Genomic DNA, 15,097 nt, shown 5'->3' with positions numbered 1-15,097 from the left:
TAAACATGGCTTTCGATGGGACATGTGATGGAACTCTAACATACAGTCATTCTCTAACATAATGGCATGAAGTCATTTCCATGGCTGCTACTATGCTACTTTCCCAAACTCGGCTCATGCCACCAAAGGGAAACTTGGAGGGAGAGCCATTGGTGGACTGCTCTTATGCACCTTCCCGTGTTTGCTCAGAGGAGACTCAACTCTTGGCAAGAAGTAGCATGTTGTAGAAGAAAAAAAATAATGAGAAAAATAAAAGAGGTGCGACTCCCCATTCATGAACCCACTCAAAAAAAAAAATCCTGGTCATTTTGTGGCACCTTTTGCAGCTGCAGATATTGGACAGAATTATCCTCTATTGAATATTATTCAGGTAAAATTGAGCTGCTCCTTCATAAACCCCAATTGTGTGGCTGCAATGAGAGCCTAATGGGTTTGAGTTTGGACTTTTTCTCCAATGACTGAATACCAGCAATGCAAATATATAACATGTCGTGTTTGACTAATCCGTGGCCATTTTCTAATTGATGGCAGATATTCTTTTGCAGTGCATGATGCAAGTTGGAAGATTATTCACAACAATAATACTGGTGAGAATTTTCTAGGGTTCGTGCAGGCATGATCGGAGGTGGGTCAGGTGGGAAATTTGAAATAAGTTGGTCGGGAACCTGCTGTCATCCTGCCTCCATGCGCTTTTCTCTTGGGCACATTTGCCGGTGCTGCAGTGACCCAAACGGCAGAGGCGAGCGACCTATTTCAAATCATTATCAGCTTGTTGTCAAATCCTTAAGCGCTTTTTAGCCTACCGTTCAAATTTCCCTGGCTGACCACGGGATTCACACAGCTTGGGAACCACGTCTATCAACCTGAGGCGGGAGTTGAGTGGCCACTGATCCAGCTGATAAGTTGACAGCATGAAATATACTATAAAAGCTCCCATCTCACAGCTGATCATTTTCCTCAGGCAGAAGCTGTTGCTGACTGCATTCCCAGCACAGATTTAGCTTTCTACAAGCTGCAAGTGTTTGCAGCAAAGTCACCATCCAGTCTCACCTCATTGATTAGAACTTATCACAACATTGACAGATTGTTTCTCTCATCTCTACTTGACCTGCCATCTATTCCATCAGCGCACAGCCTCTTCAGAGGAGGAGGAGCAGCATCAGCGGAAAGAAGAGGAGGAGCAGGAGCTGGAGGAATCTGCGACCCAGATCCCACGAGCACCCGAGCACATTGCTGCCCGGGAGGCCAAGGATGGCTTTATCGTGGCCAGATTTACATAACTTTACACAGTGCACCCATATGGTTGCTGCATGCTGCGCCAGTTTGGCACCACCACAAAGCAACACCATAAAGGATCCTTACAATGAACAAGCCATTCCTTTCACACTGACCACCATTGCTGGAGGCACTGTTATGTCTCACCATTTACTGCAACTGACTAAGCCACTTCCAAAGGCGCATTGAAATTTGTCCAAGTCCGGAAAGTGGTGAAAATAAAGATTTTTATGGTTGAGATCACATTAACAGAAACTTGACATTAACATTGAATAAAAATGGCTACCCTTGTGAATCTACTTCTCTGTCATCTTTCTCTTACATGTGCTTTTACGAAGTGCCACCACTGTGGCTTCAGCAGAGATAGAGGCAGCCTGCTCACTTCCCTGCTGCGGCTGCTTAGACACTTTTGGCGGAAGTCCTCTTGGTTTTGGAGCCTCTGATTGCCTCAGCAAAGTTTGCTCCTCCTGCGACTGTGCAGGGGCAGACTCGACCATCGTTGTCCGAGGAGGCATCTGCGGCTCTGACTGAGGGGGTGGCAACGGGATAGAAGTGTAAGCACATTGAGAGGAGCCCACACTTCCATATCCACTCTCACTGTCATCCTCCTCATAGGCCATCTGCACTTCAATGCTAGCAAGGAACTGGAGGGCACAGCAGTGGGGCCATGAAGACACATGTCTACGCTGACATCCCTCCTAGACAGGAGGTCTATAAGCCTCTGCCATCTATTCTCCATACATAGCATGTGCTCATGCAAGTGGCACATTAGCTGCTCCATGCTCATCTCACCTCATAGGCAGTCCCTCGAAATGTGGATGACTTGCTTCCACGCCAAAAAAGGCTGAGTTCACAAGTGTTTCAATGAAGGACCTAATATTCCAGGTCCTGAACTACATCCTGAAGGGTGGAAGATGCCTGTGCGTGGATTTTGTGTGGTGGCTGTTGCACACCAGCCGCCACACAGGCTTGACAGAGCTAGGTCTTGGTCCAGTGGCAATTGGAGACCTGCTCTTCTGCACGGACCTAGTGCGCACACATATTGCAGTGTGGGCTGGCCTGTGCTGCTCTTGAGCCCCGAACTCACACCTCTCCTGGGCCCCGATCACATCCCTCCAGAGTCTCTCGCCGCTCCTACTGTATCTACCCATGCTCCAATCACTGACCTGTACGTTTCCGGCACTGCACTCAGGTCCTCCTGACCACATCCCTGCTGTTGACGTCCTCTGCAATTTGGAGCCAGGCTCTTTTTGTCTCCTGGGGAGGTTTCTTTCGCTCATTTGAAGGGAAGAGGACCTCCCTGCATGCTCTGACCCCTCCACAAGCATATGGAGGGAGTTATTGGAGAACCTGGGTGCAACCCTCTGCCTCGGTGCAGTAATATTTCAAAGTGCTTGGAACAATCAAAACTAGCAGTGCAGTGACTGCACAGTCCTAGATGAACTGTCAAAAACAATGTGGCCATGGCTCCTTTAAATATCCCGGCTGAAAATACGTTGTCAATGATGTCATCAGACCTGCACCATTTAATGTGCAGGGGGGGCTTAATAGGCCCCATAAGAGCAAAGCTCAATTCTGCAGTGGGATGGGAGCAAGAACGGAGTCACGACCTGCCATGACGACCGCCCGCAACCGACCCACCCAGGTAAAGAAAATTACCACTGTGTCTGTTTCTTTATTAATGCCCAACTCTAATTTCACAAAAATTGACCCCTTCATCTTCACTTTGTGCCTTGAAATGTTGATTTCAACTAAGTTCTCACTATATGCCTGTATTTTAATTCCCTTTCTATCATAAAAAACATACCTCTATTAGGACACATTTCCAAAAAAATTAACTGAAAGGCTTACATTTATATAGCGTCTTTCATGTCAGGTCATCCCAAAGCGCATTACAACCAAGGAAGTACGTTTGACGTGTAGTCGCTCTTGTAATGTAGGAAATGTGGCAGGCAATTTGTGCACAGCATGGTCCCCACAAACAGCAATGGGATAAGTGACCAAACAATCTGTCTTAGTGATGTTGGTTAAAGGATAAATATTGTCCAGGCCACCGGGGAGAATTTCCCTCTTTTTCTTCGAAACAATACCGTGGGATCTTTTACGTCAGCCTGAGTGGGCAGATAGGGCCTCGGTTTAACATTTCATCTAAAAGACAGCCCATCCGACAAGTGCAGCAACCCCTTATCACTGCACCGAAGTGTAAGCCTGGTTTATGAGCTGTAACCTATGGAGTGCAACTTGAACTCAAAAGGATAACTAAAGAAAGAGTAGGGTCTATTCAAGACCATAAAGGTGATCTGTGTGTGGAGGCGGAAGACATGGATATGGTTCTTATGAATACTTTGCATCGGTTTTCACAAAAGAGAGGGGAGATGCAGAAATTACAATCGGGAGGAGGAGTATGAAATATCAAATGAAATAAACAGTGAGAGAATAAGTATTAAGAGGTTTAGCAGCTTTGAAAGTGGATAAATCCTCTCTGGCTACAGGCGCGGTACCGGAGTACTGCTAATGTGGTACCTTTGTTTAAAAAGCGGAAAAGGTATAGATCAAGTAATTACAGGCCAGTCAGCCTAACCTCGGTGGTGGGAAAATTATTGGAAATAATTCTGAGGGACAGGATACAACTTTATTTAGATTAATACAGATTAATCATGGACAGTCAACGTGGATTTGTTAAGGGAAGGTCATGTCTGACTAACTTGATTAGATTTTTTGAGGAGGTAACAAGGAGGGTCGATGAGGGTGAGCGTTTGATGTAGCGTATATGGATTTTAGCAAGGCTTTTGATAAGGTCTCACATGGCAGACTGGTCACGAAACTAAAAGCCCATGGGATCCAGGGCAAAGTGGCAAGTTGGATCCAAATTGGCTCAGGAAGCAGAGGATAATAATTGATGGGTGTTTTTGTGACTGGAAGGTTGTTTCCAGTGGGGTTCCGCAGGGCTCAGTACTAGGTCCCTTGTTTTTTGTGGTACAGGTATATATCATGATTTAGACTTGAATATAGGGAGTATGATTAAAAACTTTGCAGATGATACTAAAATCCGCTGTGTGGTTAATAATGAAGAAGAAAGCTGTAGACTGCAGGTAAATATCAATCAACTGGTGAGAACAGTGGCAAATGGAATTCAATCTGGAGAAGTGTAAGGTAATGCATTTGGGGAGGGCGAACAAGGCAAGGGAATACACATTAAATGGTAGGAAGCTGAGAAATGTAGAGGAACAAAGGGACCTTGGAGTGCATGTCGACAGATTTCTGAAGGTAATAGGCCGGGTAGATAAGGAATACTTGCCTTTATTAGCCGAGGCATAGAATACAAGAGCAGGGAGGTTATACTTGAACTGTATAAAACACAAGTTAGGCCATAGCTAGAGTAATGCATGCTGTTCTGGTCACCACATTACAGGAAAGACGTGATTGCACTAGAGAGGGTACAGAGGAGATTTACGAGATTGTTGCCTGGACTGGAGAATTTTAGCTATGAGGAAAGATTAGATAGGCTGGGTTTGTTTTCTTTGGTACATTGGAGGCTGAGGGGAGACCTTATTGAGGTGTATAAAATTATGAGGGGCCTAGATAGAGTGGATAGGACGGATCCATTTCTCTTAGCAGAGGGGTCAAGAACCAGGGGGCATAGGGCCCAATTTTCCCCAAAGCATTTTTTTGGCATACTTGAAGAATTCTGCCCGATTTTTGGGGCCCAAGTACGTCAAAAAAAAAAGTGTTGTAAGTTTCCCCGTTGCATCTCTTCATTTTGGCGTGGCCAAACCCGACCTTTAGTTTTGGGGGTGGAGCCTTGATCTGTGCCAAAAAGATCGGGCTGCCACGGAAACAGGGACATAATGCGAGCTGAGGTTGAAAAATGAAGCATACAGCCAGCTCCCAACACATTAAAAGAATTGAAAAACACATAGCACCAACTTACCTCCAACCCTGCCCGAAGACTGTCCGGTCTTCTCGGTCACCGGTTCGGGAATCTCTCTCTCTCTGTCTCTCGGGACCGGACTGTGTGTGTCAACCGGGGACCGAGAATGGGACCGGACTGTGTGTGTGAACCGGGGACCGAGAATGGGACCGGACTGTGTGTGTCAACCGGGACCGAGAATGGGACCGGACTGAGTGTGTGAACCGGGGACCGAGAATGGAACCGGACTGTGTGTGTGAACCGGGGACCGAGAATGGAACCGGACAACCTTCGGGCGGGGTTGGAGGTAAGTTGCTGCTATGTGTTTTTCAATTCTTTCAATGTGTCCAGGCATCTGCTGCGCCTCTTTCCTTGCCTGTGCCGATTTCCTCAACTCTAGGGAAGATTTTTCAGGACAGGCCATTTACGCTGGCCTAATCAGAACTGGAGTAACTCTCAGCTGGCCAAACGTCCCTAAATAGCCAGAAGTGGCGTAGGTGGCTGGTTACGCCCCCTTTGGCTGAAAAAAAAACTGACTTAAAAATTTCGTAACTAACTGGGTTACGCTGGTGCAAATTGATTGGGGAAGTTGGGGATTTTTAAGTTAGGCCAGAAAAAGCAGCCTGCTCCAAAAAAAATGGCGCAAATACTGGGGAAAATTGAGCCTGATTTAAAGTAATTGGTAGGAGGTATAGAGACGATTCAAGTGGAAGTGTCTTCACTCAGAGGGTGGTGGGAATCTGGAACGCACTTTCTGAAAGGGTGGTAGAGGCAGAAACCCTCACACATTTAAAAAGTACTTGGATGTGCACTTGAAGTGCCATATCCTACAGGGCTATGGACCAAGATCTGGAAAGTGGGATTTGGCTGGATAGCTCTTTGTTGACTGAAGCTGATACGATGGGCAGAAATGGCCTCCTTCCGTGCTGTAAATTTCTCGGATTCTATGATAACTTCCTGACTCAGGGAGAGTGCTACAGTGCCACTGAGCCATGGCTAACTTCTATCCAACTAATCAGTGAAATTTCCTCGTCATTTTTCACCTGGCTGTGAATTAACATCAATTATTAGTCGAGGCATAGAATATAAAAGTAGGGAGGTTATGTTTGAACTGTATAAAACAGTATCATCATAGATAGTCCCTCGGAGTCAAGGATGACTTGCTTCCACAGTAAAAATGAGTTCTCAGGTGACTGAAGGGTCCAATGCGGGGCCTACAGTCTGTATCACAGGTTGGGCAGACGGTGGTTGAGGGAACAGGTGGGTGGGGTGCCTGGGTTGCCGTGCGCTCCTGCCGCTGTCTATGCTTGGCTTCAGCTTGCTCTCGGCGAAGAGACTCCTGGATGCTTTTCCTCCACTTTGGGCGATCTTGGGCCAGGGATTCCCAGGTATCAGAGAGGATGTTACATTTTTTCAAAGAGACTTTGACCTCACAAAAGCCTTCGACACTGTATAAAACACTAGTTAGATCACAGCTAGAGTACTACATACAGTTCTGTTACCACATTGCAGAGGATGTTGCCAGGATTGGAGAATTTTTAGCTACGAGGAAAGACTGGCTAGACTGGGGTTGTTTTCTTTGAAACAGAGGAGGTTACGGGTAGGCTTTATTGAGGTGTTTAAAATTATGAGGGGCCTAGATAGAGTGGATAGGAAGGACCTATTTCCCTTAGCAGAGAGGTCAATAACCAGCAGGCATAGATTTAACATAATTGGTAGAAGGAATAGAGAGAAGTTGAGGAGAATATCTGTATTGTAAATTTCTATGATTCTATGAGAACACCTGTCCAGCCTGATTCCTGGACATCAGTTTGGTTAAGTGATAAAATGTTTGAAAATCTAACCTTTGATCCAATGTCACAGACATCAATTGGATCATTATCACCATAATGGTTTGTAAAGCTATCCTGGTGATGGGGATCTTCCCAAGTCTGTTGAGGCAAAAAAAAAACATTTGAATGTTAAAGATTTAAATCAAACGATGACCATGACACACATTCTAGTGTAGCTGTAAACATTGGGTTTTAATTCTAATGGAAAAACAGACGGAATGCAAAACGTCACTGAAAATCCCAGTATTCCATATAATAGAAATGTGACTAATTTAGTTTCAGTGGCCATGGTTATAAGCCACACATACACACCAGAAAGTCTTGGGTTCAATACCTGATCTGTGTTGAGTTAACTTATCTTAGCCATGGCAATTTGGGTGCCACAAGATACTTCAAAGCTCCTGAGGGAAAGGAAAAATCAGAGTAGATTCCTATTCTTGATTAGTATTCAAAGCTAGAAACCATCTTGTGTGGATATTAGATAAGGGCAAGGTGTGATAACTTCCATGGTTTGACAACCTTCCAAAACTTACTGCCTAAACTCAATATGAAGAATGGCCACTTGAATAAGGTAGCAAAGGGTGGCCAACATTTATGCAAACCCGATTTTGCAAGAGTCCAGAAGGGGAAACTGCCCAAAAGAGTCTTTATAGACAAACTGGGGAGGTGGCCTTATAGGCATACAAGTTAATTTATGATGTAGAAAATAGAAACCTGGAACCCTACTTCAAATTAAACCATGACAACAGCACCAGTGACCGTATCAAAAGTCAAATAAAATGATATCAAAAGGTAAAGATCACACTGATTACCAAATCACATAAGAACATAAGAAATATGAGCAGGAGTAGGCCATTTGGCCCCTCAAGCCAGCTCCGCCATTCAATAAGATCATAGCTGATCTGATTCTGGCCTCAAGTCCACTTCCCTGTAATCCTGGACTTCTTATCATACAAAAATCTGTCTACTTCCACTTTAAATATATTAAATGACCCAGCCTCCACAGCTCTCTGAGGTAGAGAATTCCAAAAATTCATAACCCTCACAGAAGAAATTCCTCCTCATTTCTGTTTTAAATGGGCGACCCCTTATTCTGAAACTATGCCCCTAGTTCTAGATTCCCCCATAAGGGGAAACATCCTCTTTGCATCTAACCTATCAAGTCCCCTCAGAATCTTATATGTTTCAATAAGATCACCTCTCATTCTTCTAAACTCCAAGGAGTATAGGCCCAACCTGCTCAACCTTTCTTCATATGACAACCCCCTCATCTCAGGGATCAACCTCGTGAACATTCTCTGAACTGCCTCCAATGTAAGTCTATCCTTCCTTAAATAAGGAGACCAAAACTGTACCCAGTACTCCAGGTGTGGTCTTACCAATGCCTTGTACTGTTGGAGCAGGACTCCTTTACTTTTATACTCCATTCCCTTTGCAATAAAGGCTAGTATTCCATTTGCCTTCCTGATTACTTACTGTACCTGCATGCTAACTTTTTGCATTTCATGTACAAGAAGCCCCAGATCTCTCTGTACTACAGCATGTTGTAATCGCTCCCCATTTAAAATCATAATTTGCTTTTGTATTTCTCCTACCAAAGTGGATAACCTCACATTTTCCCACATTATAGTCCATCTGCCAAATTTTTGCCCAGTCACTGAACCTATCTATATCCCTTTGTAGATTGTTTGCGTCCTCTTCACAACTTGCTTTCCCACCGATCTTTGTATAATCAGCAAATTTGGCTACGTTACACTCGGTCCCTTCATCCGTCATTAGTACAAATTGAAAATAGTTGAGGCCCCAGCACTTATCCCTGTGGCACACTACTAGTTACAGTTTGCCAATCTGAAAATGACCCATTTATCCTGACTCTCTGTTTTCTGTTAGTTAGCCAATCCTCTATCCACGCTAATATATTACGTCCAACCCCGTGAGCTCTTATCTTGTGCAGTAACCTTTTGTGTAGCATCTTATCGAATGCTTTCTGGAAATCCAAATTTGACATCAACTGGTTCTCCTTTATCCACTCTACTCATTACATCCTCAAAGAACTCCAGCAAATTTGTCAAACATGATTTCCCTTTCATGATTTCCCTGACTCTGCTTGACTGCATTATGATTTTCTAAATGTCCTGCTGCTACTTCCTGAATGATGGATTCCAGCATTTTTTGAATGGCAGATGTTAGGCTAACTGGTCTATAGTTTCCTGCTTTCTGTCTCCCTCCTTTCTTAAATAGGGGTGTTACATTTGCAGTTTTCCAGTCCGCTGATACTTCTCTAGAATTCAGGGAATTTTGGTAGATTACAACCAATGCATCCACTATCTCTGCAGCCACTTCTTTTAAGACCTTAGGATGTAAGCCATCAGGTCCAGGGGACTTGTCCATCTTTAGTCCCATTAGTACTTTATTGTTAGTCATAATTGTTTTAAGTTTCCTCCCCCCCCCCCACCCCTCCGCACAATAGCTCTTTGATTATCAATTATTGGGATGTTTTTAGTGTCCTCTACCATGCCTTCATGCCTTTGTAATTAGTTTGAGACACTAGTTTGAGACCTAGCTTTCTCACCCTCAAATTGAATTTGAAATTCTACCATGTTATAATCACTCGTCCCAAGAAGATCCTTCACTACAAGATCATTAATTAATCCAGACTTGTTACACATTACCAAATCTAAAATAGTTTGCTCCCTGGTTGTTCCAAGAAACCATCCCGCATACATTGTATGAACTCTTCCTCAAGGTTAGCATTGCCAATTTGATTTGTCCAATCAATATGAAGATTAAAATCGCCCATGATTATTGATGTATCTTTCTTACACGACTCCATTATTTCTTGATTTATACTTGCATGGTTTAGGTATGAATTTATATTAAATTTATCGTTCCACACTCCTCACCACTTGCAGCAGCCTCTTGGCCATCCCTTGTATGGCTAAATGGAGGAAGAGCATCCGGGAGGGCCGCCAAGAGCTCCGATTGCATGGCCTCCACCCTTTGTTTGTAAGCCCCAACATCGATGGGCTTGTCAGAGTCCTCCTCAGCAGGCCTCGGCTATGCACTCACCCCCCAGAGAGGTGGCACCTAAGGTTCCCTAGGCCCTGCACCATACTGCAGCCCTCTAGGCCCCAGTGCTTTACCCAGTGCAGACCCCTCTACGATATTTATGTTACCCAACCACGTACTCCCAGCATTTGAGCTGGTATGTGGGACTTTAGGAAGCAGTGATGCACTGTTTGCTGGTAGAGCTCTCCCCCTCGCCATCTCCCTCATCCGAGATGCCACTAACATCATCAAGGGTGTGAAGTGTCTCCTCCTGACTGTGGCTGCCAGTCAAGTCAAGGGTCTCTGTTTTGCTCGGGATCTCATCTGGAATCATAAATGGGAGAAGGGGTGCCGTGAGGGTGAGGTGCTGCATTGCACCATGCAGCAAGCAGTTTGCACAGAGGCATAAGCAATAGCCAAGTAGGCCATTGCGGTGTGAGGGAGAGATGGCATTGCACAAAGGCCTTCACTTACCCATGCTGCCCCCAGCACCATTGGAGACAACAGCAGGCAAATGGCTCCCACTTGGGCTCGCATCTGCAATCATAAAAGGGAAAAGGAGGGGCCGTGAGGATCAGGTGCTGCATTGCACCATGCAGCAAGCCGCTTGCACAGAAGCATAAGCAATAGCCAGGTATGCTATTAGAGAACGCCATAGCCAGCTCACAGATCTTGAGGAGAAGGTGAGCTGCACATTCTACGACTCACCACCACCAGTGGCTTGTTGATTAGCATGGTTGTGCGTCACCTTGGCCTGTAAAGCTACAAAGGGTTGGTAAGTGGCAGTTTCAAGAGGCCTCGGCAATGAGTGCAAGTCTCGGTCGATTACATGCAGCTGTAAATCTCAGATGTAAGGCATCCTCCAATGTGAGTTTGCACACATACAGGCTTAACAATGAACAAGCACTTTAGCTACTATTACAAAAGCAAAATACTGCGGATGCTGGAATCTGAAATAACAACAGAGAATGCTGGAAATCTCAGCAGATCAGGCAGCATCTGTGGAGAGAAAAACAGAGATAACGTTTCGGGTCGATGACACTTCGTCAGAACTGCCGAATGTTCGAAAAGAGCACATTCTTAAGCACTGAAAGGGGGAATGGAAGAAATAACAAAAGGGAAGGTCTGTGATAGGGTGGAAGGCAGGAGAGATTAGAGACACAAAAGTGATGATGGGCCAAATTGAAATGGTAATGATAGAGGTTAGAAAAAGGTTAAGGAAGTGGCCCTAGAAATAGTGGATGCATTGGTGGTCATTTTCCAACATTCTATAGACTCTGGATCAGTTCCTATGGATTGGAGGGTAGCTAATGTAACCCCACTTTTTAAAAAAGGAGGGAAAGAGAAAACAAGAAATTATAGACCAATTAGCCAGACATTGGTAGTGGGGAAAATGTTGGAATCAATTATTAAAGATGAAATAGCAGCGCATTTAGAAAGCAGTGACAGGATCGGTCCAAGTCAGCATGGATTTATGAAACGAAAATCATGCTTGACAAATCTTCTAGAATTTTTTGAGGATGTAACTAGTAGAGTGCACAAGGGAGAACCAGTGGATGTGGTGTATTTGGACTTTCAAAAGGCTTTCGACAAGGTCCCACACAAGAGATTAGTGTGCAAAATTAAAGCACATGGTATTGGGGGTAATGTATTGACGTGGATAGAGAACTGGTTGGCAGACAGGAAGCAAAGAGTAGGAATAAACGGGTCCTTTTCAGAATGGCAGGCAGTGACTTGTGGGGTACTGCAAGGTTCAGTGCTAGGACCCCAGCTATTTACAATATACATTAATGATTTAGATGAAGGAATTGAATGTAATATCTCCAAGTTTGCAGATGACACTAAGCTGGGTGGCAGTGTGAGCTATGAGGAGGATGCTAAGAGGCTGCAGGGTGATATAGATAGGTTAGGTGAGTGGGCAAATGCATGGCAGATGCAGTATAATATAGATAAATGTGAGGTTATCCACTTTGGTGGCAAAAACAGGAAGGCAGAATATTATCTGAATGGCGACAGATTAGGAAAAGGGGAGGTGCAACGAAACCTGGGTGTCATGGTACATCAGTCATTGAAAGTTGGCATGTAGGTACACCAGGCGGTGAAGAAGGCAAATGGTATGTTGGCTTTTACAGCGAGAGGATTTGAGTATAGAAGCAGGGAGGTCTTACTGCAGTTGTACAGGGCCTTGATGAGGGCACACCTTGAATATTGTGTACAGTTTTGGTCTCCTAATCTGAGGAAGGACATTCTTGCTATTGAGGGTGTGTAGCGAAGGTTCACCAGACTGATTCCCGGGATGGCAGAACTGACAGATGAAGAAAGACTGGATCAACTAGGCTTATATTCACTGGAATTTAGAAGAATGAGAAGGGATCTCATAGAAACAGATAAAATTCTGACGGGATTGGACAGGTTAGATGCAGGAAGAATGTTCACTATGTTGGGGAAGTCCAGAAACAGGGGTCACAGTCGAAGGATAAGGGGTAAGCCATTTAGGACTGAGATGAGGAGAAACTTCTTCACTCAGAGAATTATGAACCTGTGGAATTCTCTACCACAGAAAGTTGTTGAGGCCAATTCGTTAGATATATTCAAAAGGGAGTTAGATGTGGCCCTTACAGGTAAAGGGATCAAGGGGTATTGAGAGAAAGCAGGAACGAGGTATTAAAGTTGCATGATCATATTGAATGGTGGTGCAGACTCGAAGGGCCGAATGGCCTACTCCTGCACCTATTTTCTATGTTTCTAATCTGGATAGGGTGCGAATGATGTAGTAATGACCAGCTGCCATTAAAGACAAAGAGAAAAAAAGAAAAAAAACATAAGTTGGGGGGGGGGGGGGCGAAAGGAGGTGGGCGGGAGGGAAAGGGAGCCAAAGATGGCCAGAGGTTATGCTCTGAAATGGTTGAACACCAACAACAACAGGGCAGGTTGAGAAAGTAGTAAAAAATGCTTATGGGATCCTGGGCTTTATGAATACAGGGAGAGAATATTGGTTTGGCCCCAATTGGAGTATTGTGTCCAATTCTGGGCACCGCACATAACGAAGGATGTGAAGGCCATTAAGAGGGTGCAGAGGAGATTTACGAGAATGGGACCAGAGATGAGGGACTTCAGTTACATGGAGATGGGAAAAGTAGGGGCAAATAGATGTTAACAGATATGATGTGATTGGGATTACAGACACGTGGCTCCAGGATGATCAGGGCTGGGAACTCAACATCCAAGGGTATTCAACATTCAGGAAGGATAGAATAAAAGGAAAAGGAGGTGGGGTAGCATTGCTGGTTAAAGAGGAGATTAATGCAATAGTTAGGAAGGACATTAGCTTGGATGATGTAGAATCTATATGGGTAGAGCTGCAGAACACCAAAGGGCAAAAAACGTTAGTGGGAGTTGTGTACAGACCTCCAAACAGTAGCAGTGATGTTGGGGAGGGCATCAAACAGGAAATTAGGGGTGCATGCAATAAAGGTGCAGCAGATATCATGGGTGACTTTAATATGCACATAGATTGGGCTAACCAAACTGGAAGCAATACGGTGGAAGAGGATTTCCTGGAGTGCATATGGGATGGTTTTCTAGACCAATATGTCGAGGAACCAACTAGGGGGGAGGCCATCTTAGACTGGGTATTGTGTAATGAGAGAGGATTAATTAGCAATCTCGTTGTGCGAGGCCCCTTGGGGAAGAGTGACCATAATATGGTGGAATTCTACATTAGGATGGAGAATGAAACAGAGACTATGGTCCAGAACTTAAAGAAGGGTAACTTTGAAGGTATGAAGCGTGAATTGGCTAGGATAGATTGGCGAATGATACTTAAGGGGTTGACTGTGGATGGGCAATGGCAGACATTTAGAGACTGCATGGATGAACTACAACAAATGTACATTCCTGTCTGGCGTAAAAATAAAAAAGGGAAGGTGGCTCAACCGTGGCTATCAAGGGAAATCAGGGATAGTATTAAAGCCAAGGAAGTGGCATACAAATTGGCCAGAATTGGCAGCGAACCCGGGGACTGAGAGAAATTTAGAACTCAGCAGAGGAGGACAAAGGGTTTGATTAGGGCAGGGAAAATAGAGTACGAGAGGAAGCTTGCAGGGAACATTAAGACGGACTGCAAAAGCTTCTATAGATATGTAAAGAGAAAAAGGTTAGTAAAGACAAACGCAGGTCCCCTGCAGTCAGAATCAGGGGAAGTCATAATGGGGAACAAAGAAATGGCAGACCAATTGAACAAGTACTTTGGTTCGGTATTCACTAAGGAGGACACAAACAACCTTCCAGATATAAAAGGGGTCAGAGGGTCTAGTAAGAAGGAGGAACTGAGGGAAATCCTTATTAGTCAGGAAATTGTGTTGGGGAAATTGATGGGATTGAAGGCCGATAAATCCCCAGGGCCTGATGGACTGCATCCCAGAGTACTTAAGGAGGTGGCCTTGGAAATAGCGGATGCATTGACAGTCATTTTCCAACATTCCATAGACTCTGGATCAGTTCCTATGGAGTGGAGGGTAGCCAATGTAACCCCACTTTTTAAAAAAGGAGGGAGAGAGAAAACAGGGAATTATGGACCAGTCAGCCTGACATCGGTAGTGGATAAAATTATGGAATAAATTATTAAGGATGTCATAGCAGTGCATTTGGAAAGAGGTGACATGATGGATTTGTGAAAGGGAAATCATGCTTGACAAATCTTCTGGAATTTTTTGAGGATGTTTCCAGTAGAGTGGACAAGGGAGAACCAGTTGATGTGGTGTATTTGGACTTTCAGAAGGCGTTCGACAAGGTCCCACACAAGAGATTAATGTGCAAAGTTAAAGCACATGGGATTGGGGGTAGTGTGCTGACATGGATTGAGAACTGGTTGACAGACAGGAAGCAAAGAGTAGGAGTAAATGGGTACTTTTCAGAATGGCAGGCAGTGACTAGTGGGGTACCGCAAGGTTCTGTGCTGGGGCCCCAGCTGTTTACATTGTACATTAATGATTTAGACAAGGGGATTAAATGCAGTATCTCCAAGTTTGCG

General features: G+C 44.6%; 1 protein-coding gene across 3 annotated transcripts in view; it reads right to left on the bottom strand.

The window, feature by feature from the left end:
- Positions 1-15,097, bottom strand: part of LOC139264010 (inorganic pyrophosphatase-like) — a 240,412-nt gene that overhangs the window by 148,286 nt on the left and 77,029 nt on the right. For 2 of the 3 annotated variants that reach the window (XM_070880121.1, XM_070880115.1), the window contains exons 5-6: positions 10,540-10,602; positions 7,030-7,116 (exon numbers count right to left, since the gene is read on the bottom strand). In XM_070880121.1, the coding sequence (XP_070736222.1) occupies positions 7,030-7,116; positions 10,540-10,602 (150 nt within the window). The remainder of the gene's footprint in view (positions 1-7,029; positions 7,117-10,539; positions 10,603-15,097) is intronic. The other variant, XM_070880129.1, reaches the window with a different exon arrangement.

The sequence above is a fragment of the Pristiophorus japonicus genome, chromosome 1 (genome assembly GCF_044704955.1).
Source record: "Pristiophorus japonicus isolate sPriJap1 chromosome 1, sPriJap1.hap1, whole genome shotgun sequence".
Lineage (NCBI taxonomy): Eukaryota > Metazoa > Chordata > Chondrichthyes > Pristiophoridae > Pristiophorus > Pristiophorus japonicus.
This window is presented reverse-complemented; position numbering and strand designations above follow the sequence as displayed.